The sequence below is a fragment of the Oncorhynchus mykiss genome, chromosome 4 (assembly GCF_057628025.1).
Source record: "Oncorhynchus mykiss isolate SJ-2025 chromosome 4, ASM5762802v1, whole genome shotgun sequence".
Lineage (NCBI taxonomy): Eukaryota > Metazoa > Chordata > Actinopteri > Salmoniformes > Salmonidae > Oncorhynchus > Oncorhynchus mykiss.
The window spans coordinates 1,769,733-1,782,832 of NC_143025.1; the positions used below are offsets into that span (position 1 = coordinate 1,769,733).

Genomic DNA, 13,100 nt, shown 5'->3' on the forward strand with positions numbered 1-13,100 from the left:
TTGTCGCACCATTCTCGATAATCCCTAGACAATGTCGTGAGTGAAAAGCCCAGGATGTTTCTGAGATACGGGATCCGGCGCGTCTTGGCACCGACGATCACACCACGAACAAAGTCGCTTAGGTCGCTGGTCGCCCATTCTAACGTGAAATGGAACAGTAACTGAATGCCTTGATGCCTGTCTGCCTGCTTTATATATAGCGAGACATGTGACTCACTGTCTGTAGGAGCTAATGTGTTGGTGTACCTAATAATAAACTCTCCTGTAAGTGTATATATATTATACGCGTTCACATTTAACACCTCACAGTGTACCTACCTCGTATCTAAAGTAGCCGTAATGATGATGATCCTGCAGGTACAACTGCAACCGCTACAATGAAGACGATGCCAAGGCAGCCAGAGATGCACAGGAGGTAAGTCTACACGGTTAACCTTTTACAAAACACATTCACCTATTATATCTTCCATTCGATTACCATTGTAAAAAATGGCAGGTTATATAGTCACTGTTGTAGTGGGCGGTAGGTAGGTTATATAGTCACTGTTGTAGTGGGCAGTAGGTAGGTTATAGTCACTGTTGTAGTGGGCAGTAGGTAGGTTATAGTCACTGTTGTAGTGGGCAGTAGGTAGGTTATATAGTCATTGTTGTAGTGGGCGGTAGGTAGGTTATATAGTCACTGTTGTAGTGGGCGGTAGGTAGGTTATAGTCACTGTTGTAGTGGGCAGTAGGTAGGTTATAGTCACTGTTGTAGTGGGCAGTAGGTAGGTTATAGTCACTGTTGTAGTGGGCAGTAGGTAGGTTATATAGTCACTGTTGTAGTGGGCAGTAGGTAGGTTATAGTCACTGTTGTAGTGGGCGGTAGGTAGGTTATATAGTCACTGTTGTAGTGGGCAGTAGGTAGGTTATAGTCACTGTTGTAGTGGGCAGTAGGTAGGTTATATAGTCACTGTTGTAGTGGGCAGTAGGTAGGTTATATAGTCACTGTTGTAGTGGGCAGTAGGTAGGTTATATAGTCACTGTTGTAGTGGGCAGTAGGTAGGTTATATAGTCACTGTTGTAGTGGGCAGTAGGTAGGTTATATAGTCACTGTTGTAGTGGGCAGTAGGTAGGTTATATAGTCACTGTTGTAGTGGGCAGTAGGTAGGTTATATAGTCACTGTTGTAGTGGGCAGTAGGTAGGTTATATAGTCACTGTTGTAGTGGGCAGTAGGCAGGTTATATAGTCACTGTTGTAGTGGGCAGTAGGTAGGTTATATAGTCACTGTTGTAGTGGGCAGTAGGTAGGTTATATAGTCACTGTTGTAGTGGGCAGTAGGTAGGTTATATAGTCACTGTTGTAGTGGGCGGTAGGTAGGTTATATAGTCACTGTTGTAGTGGGCAGTAGGTAGGTTATATAGTCACTGTTGTTGTGGGCAGTAGGTAGGTTATATAGTCACTGTTGTAGTGGGCAGTAGGTAGGTTATATAGTCACTGTTGTAGTGGGCAGTAGGTAGGTTATATAGTCACTTGTTGTGGGCAGTAGGTAGGTTATATAGTCACTGTTGTAGTGGGCAGTAGGTAGGTTATATAGTCACTGTTGTAGTGGGCAGTAGGTAGGTTATATAGTCACTGTTGTAGTGGGCAGTAGGTAGGTTATATAGTCACTGTTGTAGTGGGCAGTAGGTAGGTTATATAGTCACTGTTGTAGTGGGCGGTAGGTAGGTTATATAGTCACTGTTGTAGTGGGCAGTAGGTAGGTTATATAGTCACTGTTGTAGTGGGCAGTAGGCAGGTTATATAGTCACTGTTGTAGTGGGCGGTAGGTAGGTTATATAGTCACTGTTGTTGTGGGCAGTAGGTAGGTTATATAGTCACTGTTGTAGTGGGCAGTAGGTAGGTTATATAGTCACTGTTGTAGTGGGCGGTAGGTAGGTTATATAGTCACTGTTGTAGTGGGCAGTAGGTAGGTTATATAGTCACTGTTGTAGTGGGCAGTAGGTAGGTTATATAGTCACTGTTGTAGTGGGCAGTAGGCAGGTTATATAGTCACTGTTGTAGTGGGCGGTAGGTAGGTTATATAGTCACTGTTGTAGTAGGCAGTAGGTAGGTTATAGTCACTGTTGTAGTGGGCAGTAGGTAGGTTATATAGTCACTGTTGTAGTGGGCAGTAGGTAGGTTATAGTCACTGTTGTAGTGGGCGGTAGGTAGGTTATATAGTCACTGTTGTAGTGGGCAGTAGGTAGGTTATATAGTCACTGTTGTAGTGGGCAGTAGGTAGGTTATATAGTCACTGTTGTAGTGGGCAGTAGGTAGGTTATAGTCACTGTTGTAGTGGGCAGTAGGTAGGTTATAGTCACTGTTGTAGTGGGCAGTAGGTATGTTATATAGTCACTGTTGTAGTGGGCAGTAGGTAGGTTATATAGTCACTGTTGTAGTGGGCAGTAGGTAGGTTATATAGTCACTGTTGTAGTGGGCAGTAGGTAGGTTATAGTCACTGTTGTAGTGGGCAGTAGGTAGGTTATATAGTCACTGTTGTAGTGGGCAGTAGGTAGGTTATATAGTCACTGTTGTAGTGGGCAGTAGGTAGGTTATATAGTCACTGTTGTAGTGGGTAGTAGGTAGGTTATATAGTCACTGTTGTAGTGGGCAGTAGGTAGGTTATATAGTCACTGTTGTAGTGGGCAGTAGGTAGGTTATATAGTCACTGTTGTAGTGGGCAGTAGGTAGGTTATATAGTCACTGTTGTAGTGGGCAGTAGGTAGGTTATATAGTCACTGTTGTAGTGGGCAGTAGGTAGGTTATATAGTCACTGTTGTAGTGGGCAGTAGGTAGGTTATAGTCACTGTTGTAGTGGGCAGTAGGTAGGTTATATAGTCACTGTTGTAGTGGGCAGTAGGTAGGTTATATAGTCACTGTTGTAGTGGGCAGTAGGTAGGTTATAGTCACTGTTGTAGTGGGCAGTAGGTAGGTTATATAGTCACTGTTGTTGTGGGCAGTAGGTAGGTTATATAGTCACTGTTGTAGTGGGCAGTAGGTAGGTTATATAGTCACTGTTGTAGTGGGCAGTAGGTAGGTTATATAGTCACTGTTGTAGTGGGCAGTAGGTAGGTTATATAGTCACTGTTGTAGTGGGCAGTAGGTAGGTTATATAGTCACTGTTGTAGTGGGCAGTAGGTAGGTTATATAGTCACTGTTGTAGTGGGCAGTAGGTAGGTTATATAGTCACTGTTGTTGTGGGCAGTAGGTAGGTTATATAGTCACTGTTGTAGTGGGCAGTAGGTAGGTTATAGTCACTGTTGTAGTGGGCAGTAGGTAGGTTATAGTCACTGTTGTAGTGGGCAGTAGGTAGGTTATAGTCACTGTTGTAGTGGGCAGTAGGTAGGTTATAGTCACTGTTGTAGTGGGCAGTAGGTAGGTTATAGTCACTGTTGTAGTGGGCAGTAGGTAGGTTATAGTCACTGTTGTAGTGGGCAGTAGGTAGGTTATATAGTCACTGTTGTAGTGGGCAGTAGGTAGGTTATATAGTCACTGTTGTAGTGGGCAGTAGGTAGGTTATATAGTCACTGTTGTAGTGGGCAGTAGGTAGGTTATATAGTCACTGTTGTAGTGGGCAGTAGGTAGGTTATATAGTCACTGTTGTAGTGGGCAGTAGGTAGGTTATATAGTCACTGTTGTAGTGGGCAGTAGGTAGGTTATATAGTCACTGTTGTAGTGGGCAGTAGGTAGGTTATATAGTCACTGTTGTAGTGGGCAGTAGGTAGGTTATATAGTCACTGTTGTAGTGGGCAGTAGGTAGGTTATATAGTCACTGTTGCGTTACAGCGCTTCCTGTTCTACTGTAATTAAGTGAAGCCGTTACAGCACTTCCTGTTCTACTGTAATTAAGTGAAGCCGTTACAGCACTTCCTGTTCTACTGTAATTAAGTGAAGCCGTTACAGCACTTCCTGTTCTACTGTAATTAAGTGAAGCCGTTACAGCACTTCCTGTTCTGCTGTAATTAAGTGAAGCCGTTACAGCACTTCCTGTTCTGCTGTAATTAAGTGAAGCCGTTACAGCACTTCCTGTTCTACTGTAATTAAGTGAAGGCGTGTGCGTTACAGCACTTCCTGTTCTACTGTAATTAAGTGAAGGCATTACAGCACTTCCTGTTCTGCTGTAATTAAGTGAAGGTGTTACAGCACTTCCTGTTCTGCTGTAATTAAGTGAAGCCGTTACAGCACTTCCTGTTCTACTGTAATTAAGTGAAGCCGTTACAGCACTTCCTGTTCTACTGTAATTAAGTGAAGGCATTACAGCGGTACCTGTTCTACTGTAATTAAGTTAAGGCGTTACAGCACTTCCTGTTCTGCTGTAATTAAGTTAAGGCGTGTGTGTTACAGCGCTCCAGAGCAATGTTACAGCGGTACCTGTTCTACTGCAACCGTTACATGAACCACATGCAGTCGCTGCGCTTCGAGCACAAGCTGTACGCCGGGGTCAAGGCCAAGATGGAGGAGATGCAGCAGCACAACATGTCCTGGATCGAGGTGCAGTTCCTGAAGAAGGCCGTGGACGTGCTGTGTCAGTGTCGCTCCACTCTCATGTTCACCTACGTCTTCGCCTTCTACCTGAAGAAGAACAACCAGTCCATCATCTTTGAGGTACGTGTGGCGCTAACCTTAACCCAGGGTTTCCCAAACTCTGTTTTTTTTTTTTTTTTTCCTAGCAATACACAGCTGATTTTAAAATAACTAATCATCAAGCTTTGATCATTTGTATCAGCTGTGTAGTGTATGGGATAAAAACAAAATGGTCACCTCTTGGGGTCCAGAGGACTGAGTTTGAGAAACGCTGCCCAAACCCTTCTACCTCAAGAACAGCCAGTCCATCTTTGATGTAAGGGGAGGGGGAGGAATCTAGCCCCAACTCTAACCCTGGTAGCCAGCCGGCCCCAGCTCCAACCCTGGTAGCCAGCCGGCCCCAGCTCCAACCCTGGTAGCCAGCCGGCCCCAGCTCCAACCCTGGTAGCCAGCCGGCCCCAGCTCCAACCCTGGTAGCCAGCCGGCCCCAGCTCCAACCCTGGTAGCCAGCCGGCCCCAGCTCCAACCCTGGTAGCTAGCCGGCCCCAGCTCCAACCCTGGTAACTAGCCGGCCCCAGCTCCAACCCTGGTAGCTAGCCGGCCCCAGCTCCAACCCTGGTAGCTAGCCGGCCCCAGCTCCAACCCTGGTAGCTAGCCGGCCCCAGCTCCAACCCTGGTAGCTAGCCGGCCCCAGCTCCAACCCTGGTAGCTAGCCGGCCCCAGCTCCAACCCTGGTAGCTAGCCGGCCCCAGCTCCAACCCTGGTAGCCAGCCGGCCCCAGCTCCAACCCTGGTAGCTAGCCGGCCCCAGCTCCAACCCTGGTAGCCAGCCGGCCCCAGCTCCAACCCTGGTAGCCAGCCGGCCCCAGCTCCAACCCTGGTAGCTAGCCGGCCCCAGCTCCAACCCTGGTAGCTAGCCGGCCCCAGCTCCAACCCTGGTAGCCAGCCGGCCCCAGCTCCATCCCTGGTAGCCAGCCGGCCCCAGCTCCAACCCTGGTAGCTAGCCGGCCCCAGCTCCAACCCTGGTAGCTAGCCGGCCCCAGCTCCAACCCTGGTAGCTAGCCGGCCCCAGCTCCAACCCTGGTAGCTAGCCGGCCCCAGCTCCAACCCTGGTAGCTAGCCGGCCCCAGCTCCAACCCTGGTAGCTAGCCGGCCCCAGCTCCAACCCTGGTAGCTAGCCGGCCCCAGCTCCAACCCTGGTAGCTAGCCGGCCCCAGCTCCAACCCTGGTAGCTAGCCGGCCCCAGCTCCAACCCTGGTAGCTAGCCGGCCCCAGCTCCAACCCTGGTAGCTAGCCGGCCCCAGCTCCAACCCTGGTAGCTAGCCGGCCCCAGCTCCAACCCTGGTAGCTAGCCGGCCCCAGCTCCAACCCTGGTAGCTAGCCGGCCCCAGCTCCAACCCTGGTAGCTAGCCGGCCCCAGCTCCAACCCTGGTAGCCAGGCGGCCCCAGCTCCAACCCTGGTAGCCAGCCGGCCCCAGCTCCAACCCTGGTAGCCAGCCGGCCCCAGCTCCAACCCTGGTAGCTAGCCGGCCCCAGCTCCAACCCTGGTAGCTAGCCGGCCCCAGCTCCAACCCTGGTAGCTAGCCGGCCCCAGCTCCAACCCTGGTAGCTAGCTGGCCCCAGCTCCAACCCTAAACTCTTCTGTATAGACAGCTAACTCAAACCCTTCAAGAACAGCCTGTCGTCATACTTGAGGTATGGTGAAAGTGGCTAGGTAGTGTGACCATTTCCTATTGGACAAATTGCAATGGTTACGTCCCTGTTTTCTCGGGTTTGGTGCGTTATGACCCCGGTGTGGTGGTATATGGGTGACTAGGCTGAACGCTCACTGACTGAGATGGACTTGTTGTTATGTCATCAGAACAACCAGGCGGACCTGGAGAACTGCACAGAGACGTTGTCAGGATACCTGGAGAGGGACATCTCCCAGGATTCCTTGCAGGATATCAAGCAAAAAGTACAAGATAAATACAGGTGGGTTGGAAGCTTTTACGTCGCTACATGAACCAATTTACAACCTGAAAATGGCATAGTGTGACACATTTGACCCTCTTTGGTAAGGCCCTGAAACATTTGGGGCGGCAGGGTAGCCTAGTGGTTAGAGTAACCGGAAGGTTGCAAGTTCAAACCCCCGAGCTGACGAGGTACAAATCTGTCGTTCTGCCCCTGAACAGGCAGTTCACCCACTGTTCCTAGGCTGTCATTGAAAATAATAATTTGTTCTTAACTGACTTGCCTGGTTAAATAAAGGTAAAATAAAAAAAATAAAAATCAATTGTCCGGAGATATTGTCCAATATACACCGGAGTTGTCAAAAGATTAGGAACACCTTCCTGATACTGAGATGCCCCCCCCCTTTCAGAACAGCCTCAGTTCATTGGGGCATGGACTCTACGAGGTGTTGAAAATGTTGACTCCCAATGTTTCCCATAGTTGTCCAGTTGGCTGGATGTCCTTTGGGTGGTGAAACATTCTTTATACATACAGGAAACTGTTCAAAGGCATTTAAATATTTTGTCTTGCCCGTTCACCCTCTGAATAGCAGACCTTCACAATCCATGTCTCAAGGCTTAAAAATCATTATTTAACCTGTTTCCTTCTCTTCATCTACACTGATTTGAAGTGGATTTAACAGGTGACATCAATAAGGGACCCCTGGTTTCATCTAGTCTGTCATGGAAAGAGGTGTTCTTAATGTTTGGTGTACTCCTGTGTATATTCTCTCCCATGTGTGTAGATGCTGTACATCATCTCTCTCCTGTGTCTGTGTAGATATTGTGAGAGCCGGCGGAGGGTGCTGCTACAACACGTACATGAAGGCTATGAAAAGGACCAATGGGAGTACATAGAGGATTAAGAAGGACCAATGGGAGTACATTGGCCTCTCCTCATGGACCATCTCTAGAGAGAATATATTTTCTTTGCCCCCCTCTCTCTCCTCATGGACCATCTCTAGAGAATATTTGTTCTTAGTCCTTGAGGAGAGGATATCTGTGTTCTGTAAGTGTTTCTCTCTACTGTCTCTACCCTCTCCACACCATCTCCGAATATCTCTACTCTAGAGAATAGAATATCTCTTTCTTCTACCTTCTGCACATCACCATGGACTCCTAGTTTAGAGAATATCTCCTGGGACACCACCCACCATTACATCCCTACTCACCTCCCTGGTTGAATGGAAACTTTCAAAGGAAATCTGTCAATAAGAGGTAGAATATTAAAACAGTGTTGTTAACAACAGTGTGAGAAGACTGACCATTCAAGAGTGGATCGATTTTCTGGTCCCAGTCCATCCCTCCTGGCCGGTGTTACTGAACTGCATCAGATTTCACATCGAAAATCAGCTAGAACAGCTGCTGCACATAGAGCTGTGACATCTAGAACAGCTGCTGCAGTTAAGTCTGAAGGTGACACCAAAGTGGCCATCGTTCAAAACCAATCCTTTTTTTTTTTGCCCCAGTCGTTTTGGCAAATTTAGGACTCGTTCTCGCCCCCGAAATGCTTATGTGTTGAAACCATTATTAAGGAAGTATAATTAAAATGATATGTTTTGATTTTAATAAATGTCATTACTGGGAGTATTGTGTGAGTCAGTAGAATAGAACTCTCAACTGAAATGGTTTTATATGAATTACTTGAATATACAACAGGAGTGTCTCGGTGTGTATTTGCACTGTAGTATTCAAAATTCTGTTCACGGGTTCTTCAGAAATCCTGGTTGGAAGATTCCCACTATCAGGAGGGAATAAGCAGAAATCTGGGAGCCCTCCAACCAGGATTTCGCGACCTTAATTTGCAGTGTGTTCAATCTGTCTAGAATGAGATCTCTAAAGCCTCGTTCACAGTGCAGGCCTTAATGCTCAAATAATGCTCAAATCAGCTAGTTTTTTTTTTTTCAAGTCCGTTTTAGAAGACCCTTTTGTCCAAACAGCAAGTTGCAACTGACCAAATCAGGTGTGTGTGTTCAGACGGCAGTCGTTTGCTGACATGGCTATGCTAGTTGTCATAGTAACGACAGGTGTGTGTGTGTGTTCAGACGGAAGTCGTTTGCTCGTGTGGCTATGCTAGTTGTCATAGTAACGACGGGTGTGTGTGTGTGCACAGGTGTTTAGGCTGATTAGTGGTGGTGCTTCTTATCACTCAGAAGTTATGACAACAATGGATATTTCCCCGTTGCTCTGAATGTCAAAAATGTAAGTACACTTTTAGATGAACCAACTTGAAAAAACGAGTCCTTTTTTTTTGTTGTCTAGCCACAGCAGTCAGCTAGCTAGCTAGCTGTTTAGTTAACTATTTTGTTTGTGAACAATTAACACGCTAGTTAGCTTGAACATGTTCTTGTCAAACCTGTCAACAGAGCAGCTGTCAAACACACACCCAAGTACCAGTCAAAGGTTTGGACACCAACTCATTCCAGGGTTTTTATTTTATTTTTGTAGAATAATAGTGAAGACATCAAAACTAATTAAATAACACATATGGAATCATGTAGTAACCAAAAAAAGTGTAAAACAAATCTAAATAATGACTCTTACAAACCACTTGATGCCAAATACATCAGACGAGTCACATGGTCAAGTTTGTTTGAAATGTGGCTGCAAGGAAAAATAACATTTGAATCAGATATGCACATTTGTTTTTGAGTAACTAAAAACTGGCAATGTGAACAAGGCTTTCCTGTCTTCCAGAATGGGTGGAATTCTGTTCAGATTCGTTCAGACGAGATGAATACTAATGGTCTTTTGGGCAGAAAAAAAAAGTTGCATCAAATGTACTTACATATTAGAGGAAGTATTCATACCCCTTGACTTATTCCACAATTTGTTACAGCCTGAATTCAAAATGGATTAAATATCTATACACAATATCCCATAATGACAAGGTGAAAACATGTTTGTACAATTCTTTCAAATATATATTGAACAAATCTCATTTTAAGTATTCACAACCCTGAGTGAATACATGTTAGAATCGCCTTTGGCAGCGATTACAGCTGTGAGTCTTTCTGGGTAAGTCTCTAAGAGCTGTGAGTCTTTCTGGGTAAGTCTCTAAGAGCTGTGAGTCTTTCTGGGTAAGTCTCTAAGAGCTGTGAGTCTTTCTGGGTAAGTCTCTAAGAGCTGTGAGTCTTTCTGGGTAAGTCTCTAAGAGCTGTGAGTCTTTCTGGGTAAGTCTCTAAGAGCTTTACACACCTGGATTGTACAATATTTTCCCTTTTTTTTAATTATCTTTAAATTCTTCAAGCTCTCTCAAATTGGTTGTTGATCATTGCTAGATTACCATTTTCAAGCAGATTTAAGACAAACTAACTAGACCACTCAGGAACATTCACTGTCTAATTGGTAAGCAACTCCGGTCTATATTTGGCCTTGTGTTTTAGGTTATTTAGGACCTGCTGAAAGGTGAATTCCTCTCCAAGTATCTGGTGGAAAGCTGACTGAACCAGGTTTTCGTCTAGGATTTTTGCCTATGCTTAGCTCCGTTTATTTTTTATCCTGAAACTCGCCAGTCCTTAACGATTACAATCATACCCATAACATGATGCAGCCACCACTATGTTTTTTGAAAATATGAAGAGTGGTACTCCAGTAATGTTTTGTATGGATTTGCCCCGAACATAACACTGTGTTTGGGACAAAAGTTGTAGTTGTGACTTGTAAGATGTGTCAAGCTTTCACATGCTTTTGTTTTGTTCCTCTGCCCAGGTGATGAATCAATGATTGGATTTTTCTTTACGAAGGAAAATCCATGTTTCGTTTAGGCTGTCCCTCTGTCTTGCAGGTGCAGCTACAGCCGTCTGTGAGACCAACAGGCTCTACGTCCCAAATGACATTTCCCTATATAGTGCATTACTTTTGACCAGAGCTAATGCACTACGTAGGGAATAGGGATTCATTTGGGACATATTCTTCTGTTATGATCACCATGTCTGTATGCTTGCTTGTTCGCTACCAACATTTCAATTTAACATTCAAAGTAACATGAAAGCAGCTACTTTCATTTGATAGAAGCATCTCCCCCCCCCCCCCCCCCCCCCAAAAAAAACTTTTCTACATTTTCTTTCTTAATGCTATTAAAATTGTATTTCTTATTTACAAAGTTAGTGTATAAAATGTTGGAAGAGATTAGTTGTTCATTTCGAAGACAAACAAATATTAAAGTGCAAAATTAGTTTTTTTTTTTGTCTTTGACACTCAGCACTTTAAGGATGAACCCTAGAAATGCAATAGTTTCTACAGCACTAATGTTACCTTTACTAGGGAGGAGGAGTATTATAATAACACACCTTTACTAGGGGGGGAGGAGGAGCATTATAATAACACACCTTTACTAGGGGGGGAGGAGGAGGAGCATTATAACACACCTTTACTAGGGGGAGGAGGATCATTATAACACACCTTTACTAGGGGGGAGGAGCATTATAATAACACACCTTTACTAGGGGGAGGAGGAGCATTATAACACACCTTTACTAGGGGGGAGGAGGAGCATTATAACACACCTTTACTAGGGGGAGGAGGATCATTATAACACACCTTTACTAGGGGGGAGGAGGAGCATTATAATAACACACCTTTACTAGGGGAGGAGGAGCATTATAACACACCTTTACTAGGGGGGAGGAGGAGCATTATAATAACACACCTTTTCTAGAGGGAGGAGGAGCATTATAATAACACACCTTTACTAAGGGGGAGGAGGAGCATTATAATAACACACCTTTTCTAGAGGGAGGAGGAGCATTATAATAACACACCTTTACTAAGGGGGAGGAGCATTATAATAACACACCTTTACTAGGGGGGAGGAGCATTATAACACACCTTTACTAAGGGGAGGAGGAGCATTATAACACACCTTTACTAGGGGGAGGAGGATCATTATAACACACCTTTACTAGGGGGAGGAGGATCATTATAACACACCTTTACTAGGGGGAGGAGGAGCATTATAACACACCTTTACTAGGGGGGAGGAGGAGCATTATAATAACACACCTTTACTAGGGGAGGAGGAGCATTATAACACACCTTTACTAGGGGGGAGGAGGAGCATTATAATAACACACCTTTGCTAGAGGGAGGAGGAGCATTATAATAACACACCTTTACTAGGGGGGAGGAGCATTATAATAACACACCTTTACTAGGGGGGAGGAGCATTATAATAACACACCTTTACTAGGGGGGAGGAGCATTATAATAACACACCTTTACTAGGGGGAGGAGGATCATTATAACACACCTTTACTAAGGGGAGGAGGAGCATTATAACACACCTTTACTAGGGGGAGGAGGAGCATTATAACACACCTTTACTAGGGGGAGGAGGATCATTATAACACACCTTTACTAAGGGGAGGAGGAGCATTATAACACACCTTTACTAGGGGGAGGAGGAGCATTATAACACACCTTTGCTAGGGGGAGGAGGAGCATTATAATAACACACCTTTACTAGGGGGAGGAGGAGCATTATAATACACCTTTACTAGGGGGGAGGAGGAGCATTATAACAACACACCTTTACTATGGGGGGGAGCATTATAATAACACACCTTTACTAGGGGGGAGGAGGAGCATTATAATAACACACCTTTACTAGGGGGAGGAGGAGCATTATAATACACCTTTACTAGGGGGGAGGAGGAGCATTATAACAACACACCTTTACTACGGGGAGGAGGAGCATTATACACCTTTACTAGGGGGGAGGAGCATTATAATAACACACCTTTACTAGGGGGAGGAGGAGCATTATAATAACACACCTTTACTAGTGGGAGGAGGAGCATTATAATAACACACCTTTACTAGGGGGAGGAGGAGCATTATAACACACCTTTACGAGTGGGGAGGAGGAGCATTATAACACACCTTTACAAGGGGGGAGGAGCATTATAATAACACACCTTTGGTAGGGGGGAGGAGGAGCATTATAATAACACCTTTACTACGGGAGAGGAGGAGCATTATAATAACACACCTTCACTAGGGAGGAGGAGCATTATAATAACACACCTTTACTAGGGGGAGGAGCATTGTAATAACACACCTTTACTAGAGGGAGGAGGAGCATTATAATAACACACCTTTACTAGGGGGAGGAGGAGCATTATAATAACACACCTTTACTAGGGGGAGGAGGAGCATTATAATAACACACCTTTACTAGGGGGAGGAGGAGCATTATAACACACCTTTACTAGGGGGGAGGAGGAGCATTATAATAATACACCTTTACTAGGGGGGAGGAGCATTATAATAACACACCTTTACTAGGTGGGAGGAGGAGCATTATAATAACACACCTTTACTAGGGGGGAGGAGGATCATTATAACACACCTGTACTAGAGGGGAGGAGGAGCATTATAATAATACACCTTTACTAGGGGGGAGGAGCATTATTACACACCTTTACTAGGGGGAGGAGCATTATAATAACACACCTTTACTAGGGGGGAGGAGGAGCATTATAATAACACACCTTCACTAGGGAGGATGAGCATTATAATAACACACCTTTACTAGGGGGAGGAGCATTATAATAACACACCTTT

General features: G+C 45.2%; 1 protein-coding gene across 2 annotated transcripts in view; it reads left to right on the forward strand.

The window, feature by feature from the left end:
- LOC110510428 (E3 ubiquitin-protein ligase arih1) overlaps positions 1-9,431 on the forward strand; it is a 38,598-nt gene extending 29,167 nt beyond the window's left edge. The window contains exons 11-14 of one of the 2 annotated variants that reach the window (XM_036968542.2): positions 358-415; positions 4,364-4,624; positions 6,404-6,516; positions 7,315-9,431. In XM_036968542.2, coding sequence (XP_036824437.1) covers positions 358-415; positions 4,364-4,624; positions 6,404-6,516; positions 7,315-7,399 — 517 coding nt within the window. In that variant the 3' untranslated portion in view covers positions 7,400-9,431. Of the gene's footprint in view, positions 1-357; positions 416-4,348; positions 4,625-6,403; positions 6,517-7,314 lie in introns of both variants that reach the window. The other variant, XM_036968541.2, reaches the window with a different exon arrangement.
- Positions 9,432-13,100: the final 3,669 nt, after the last annotated feature.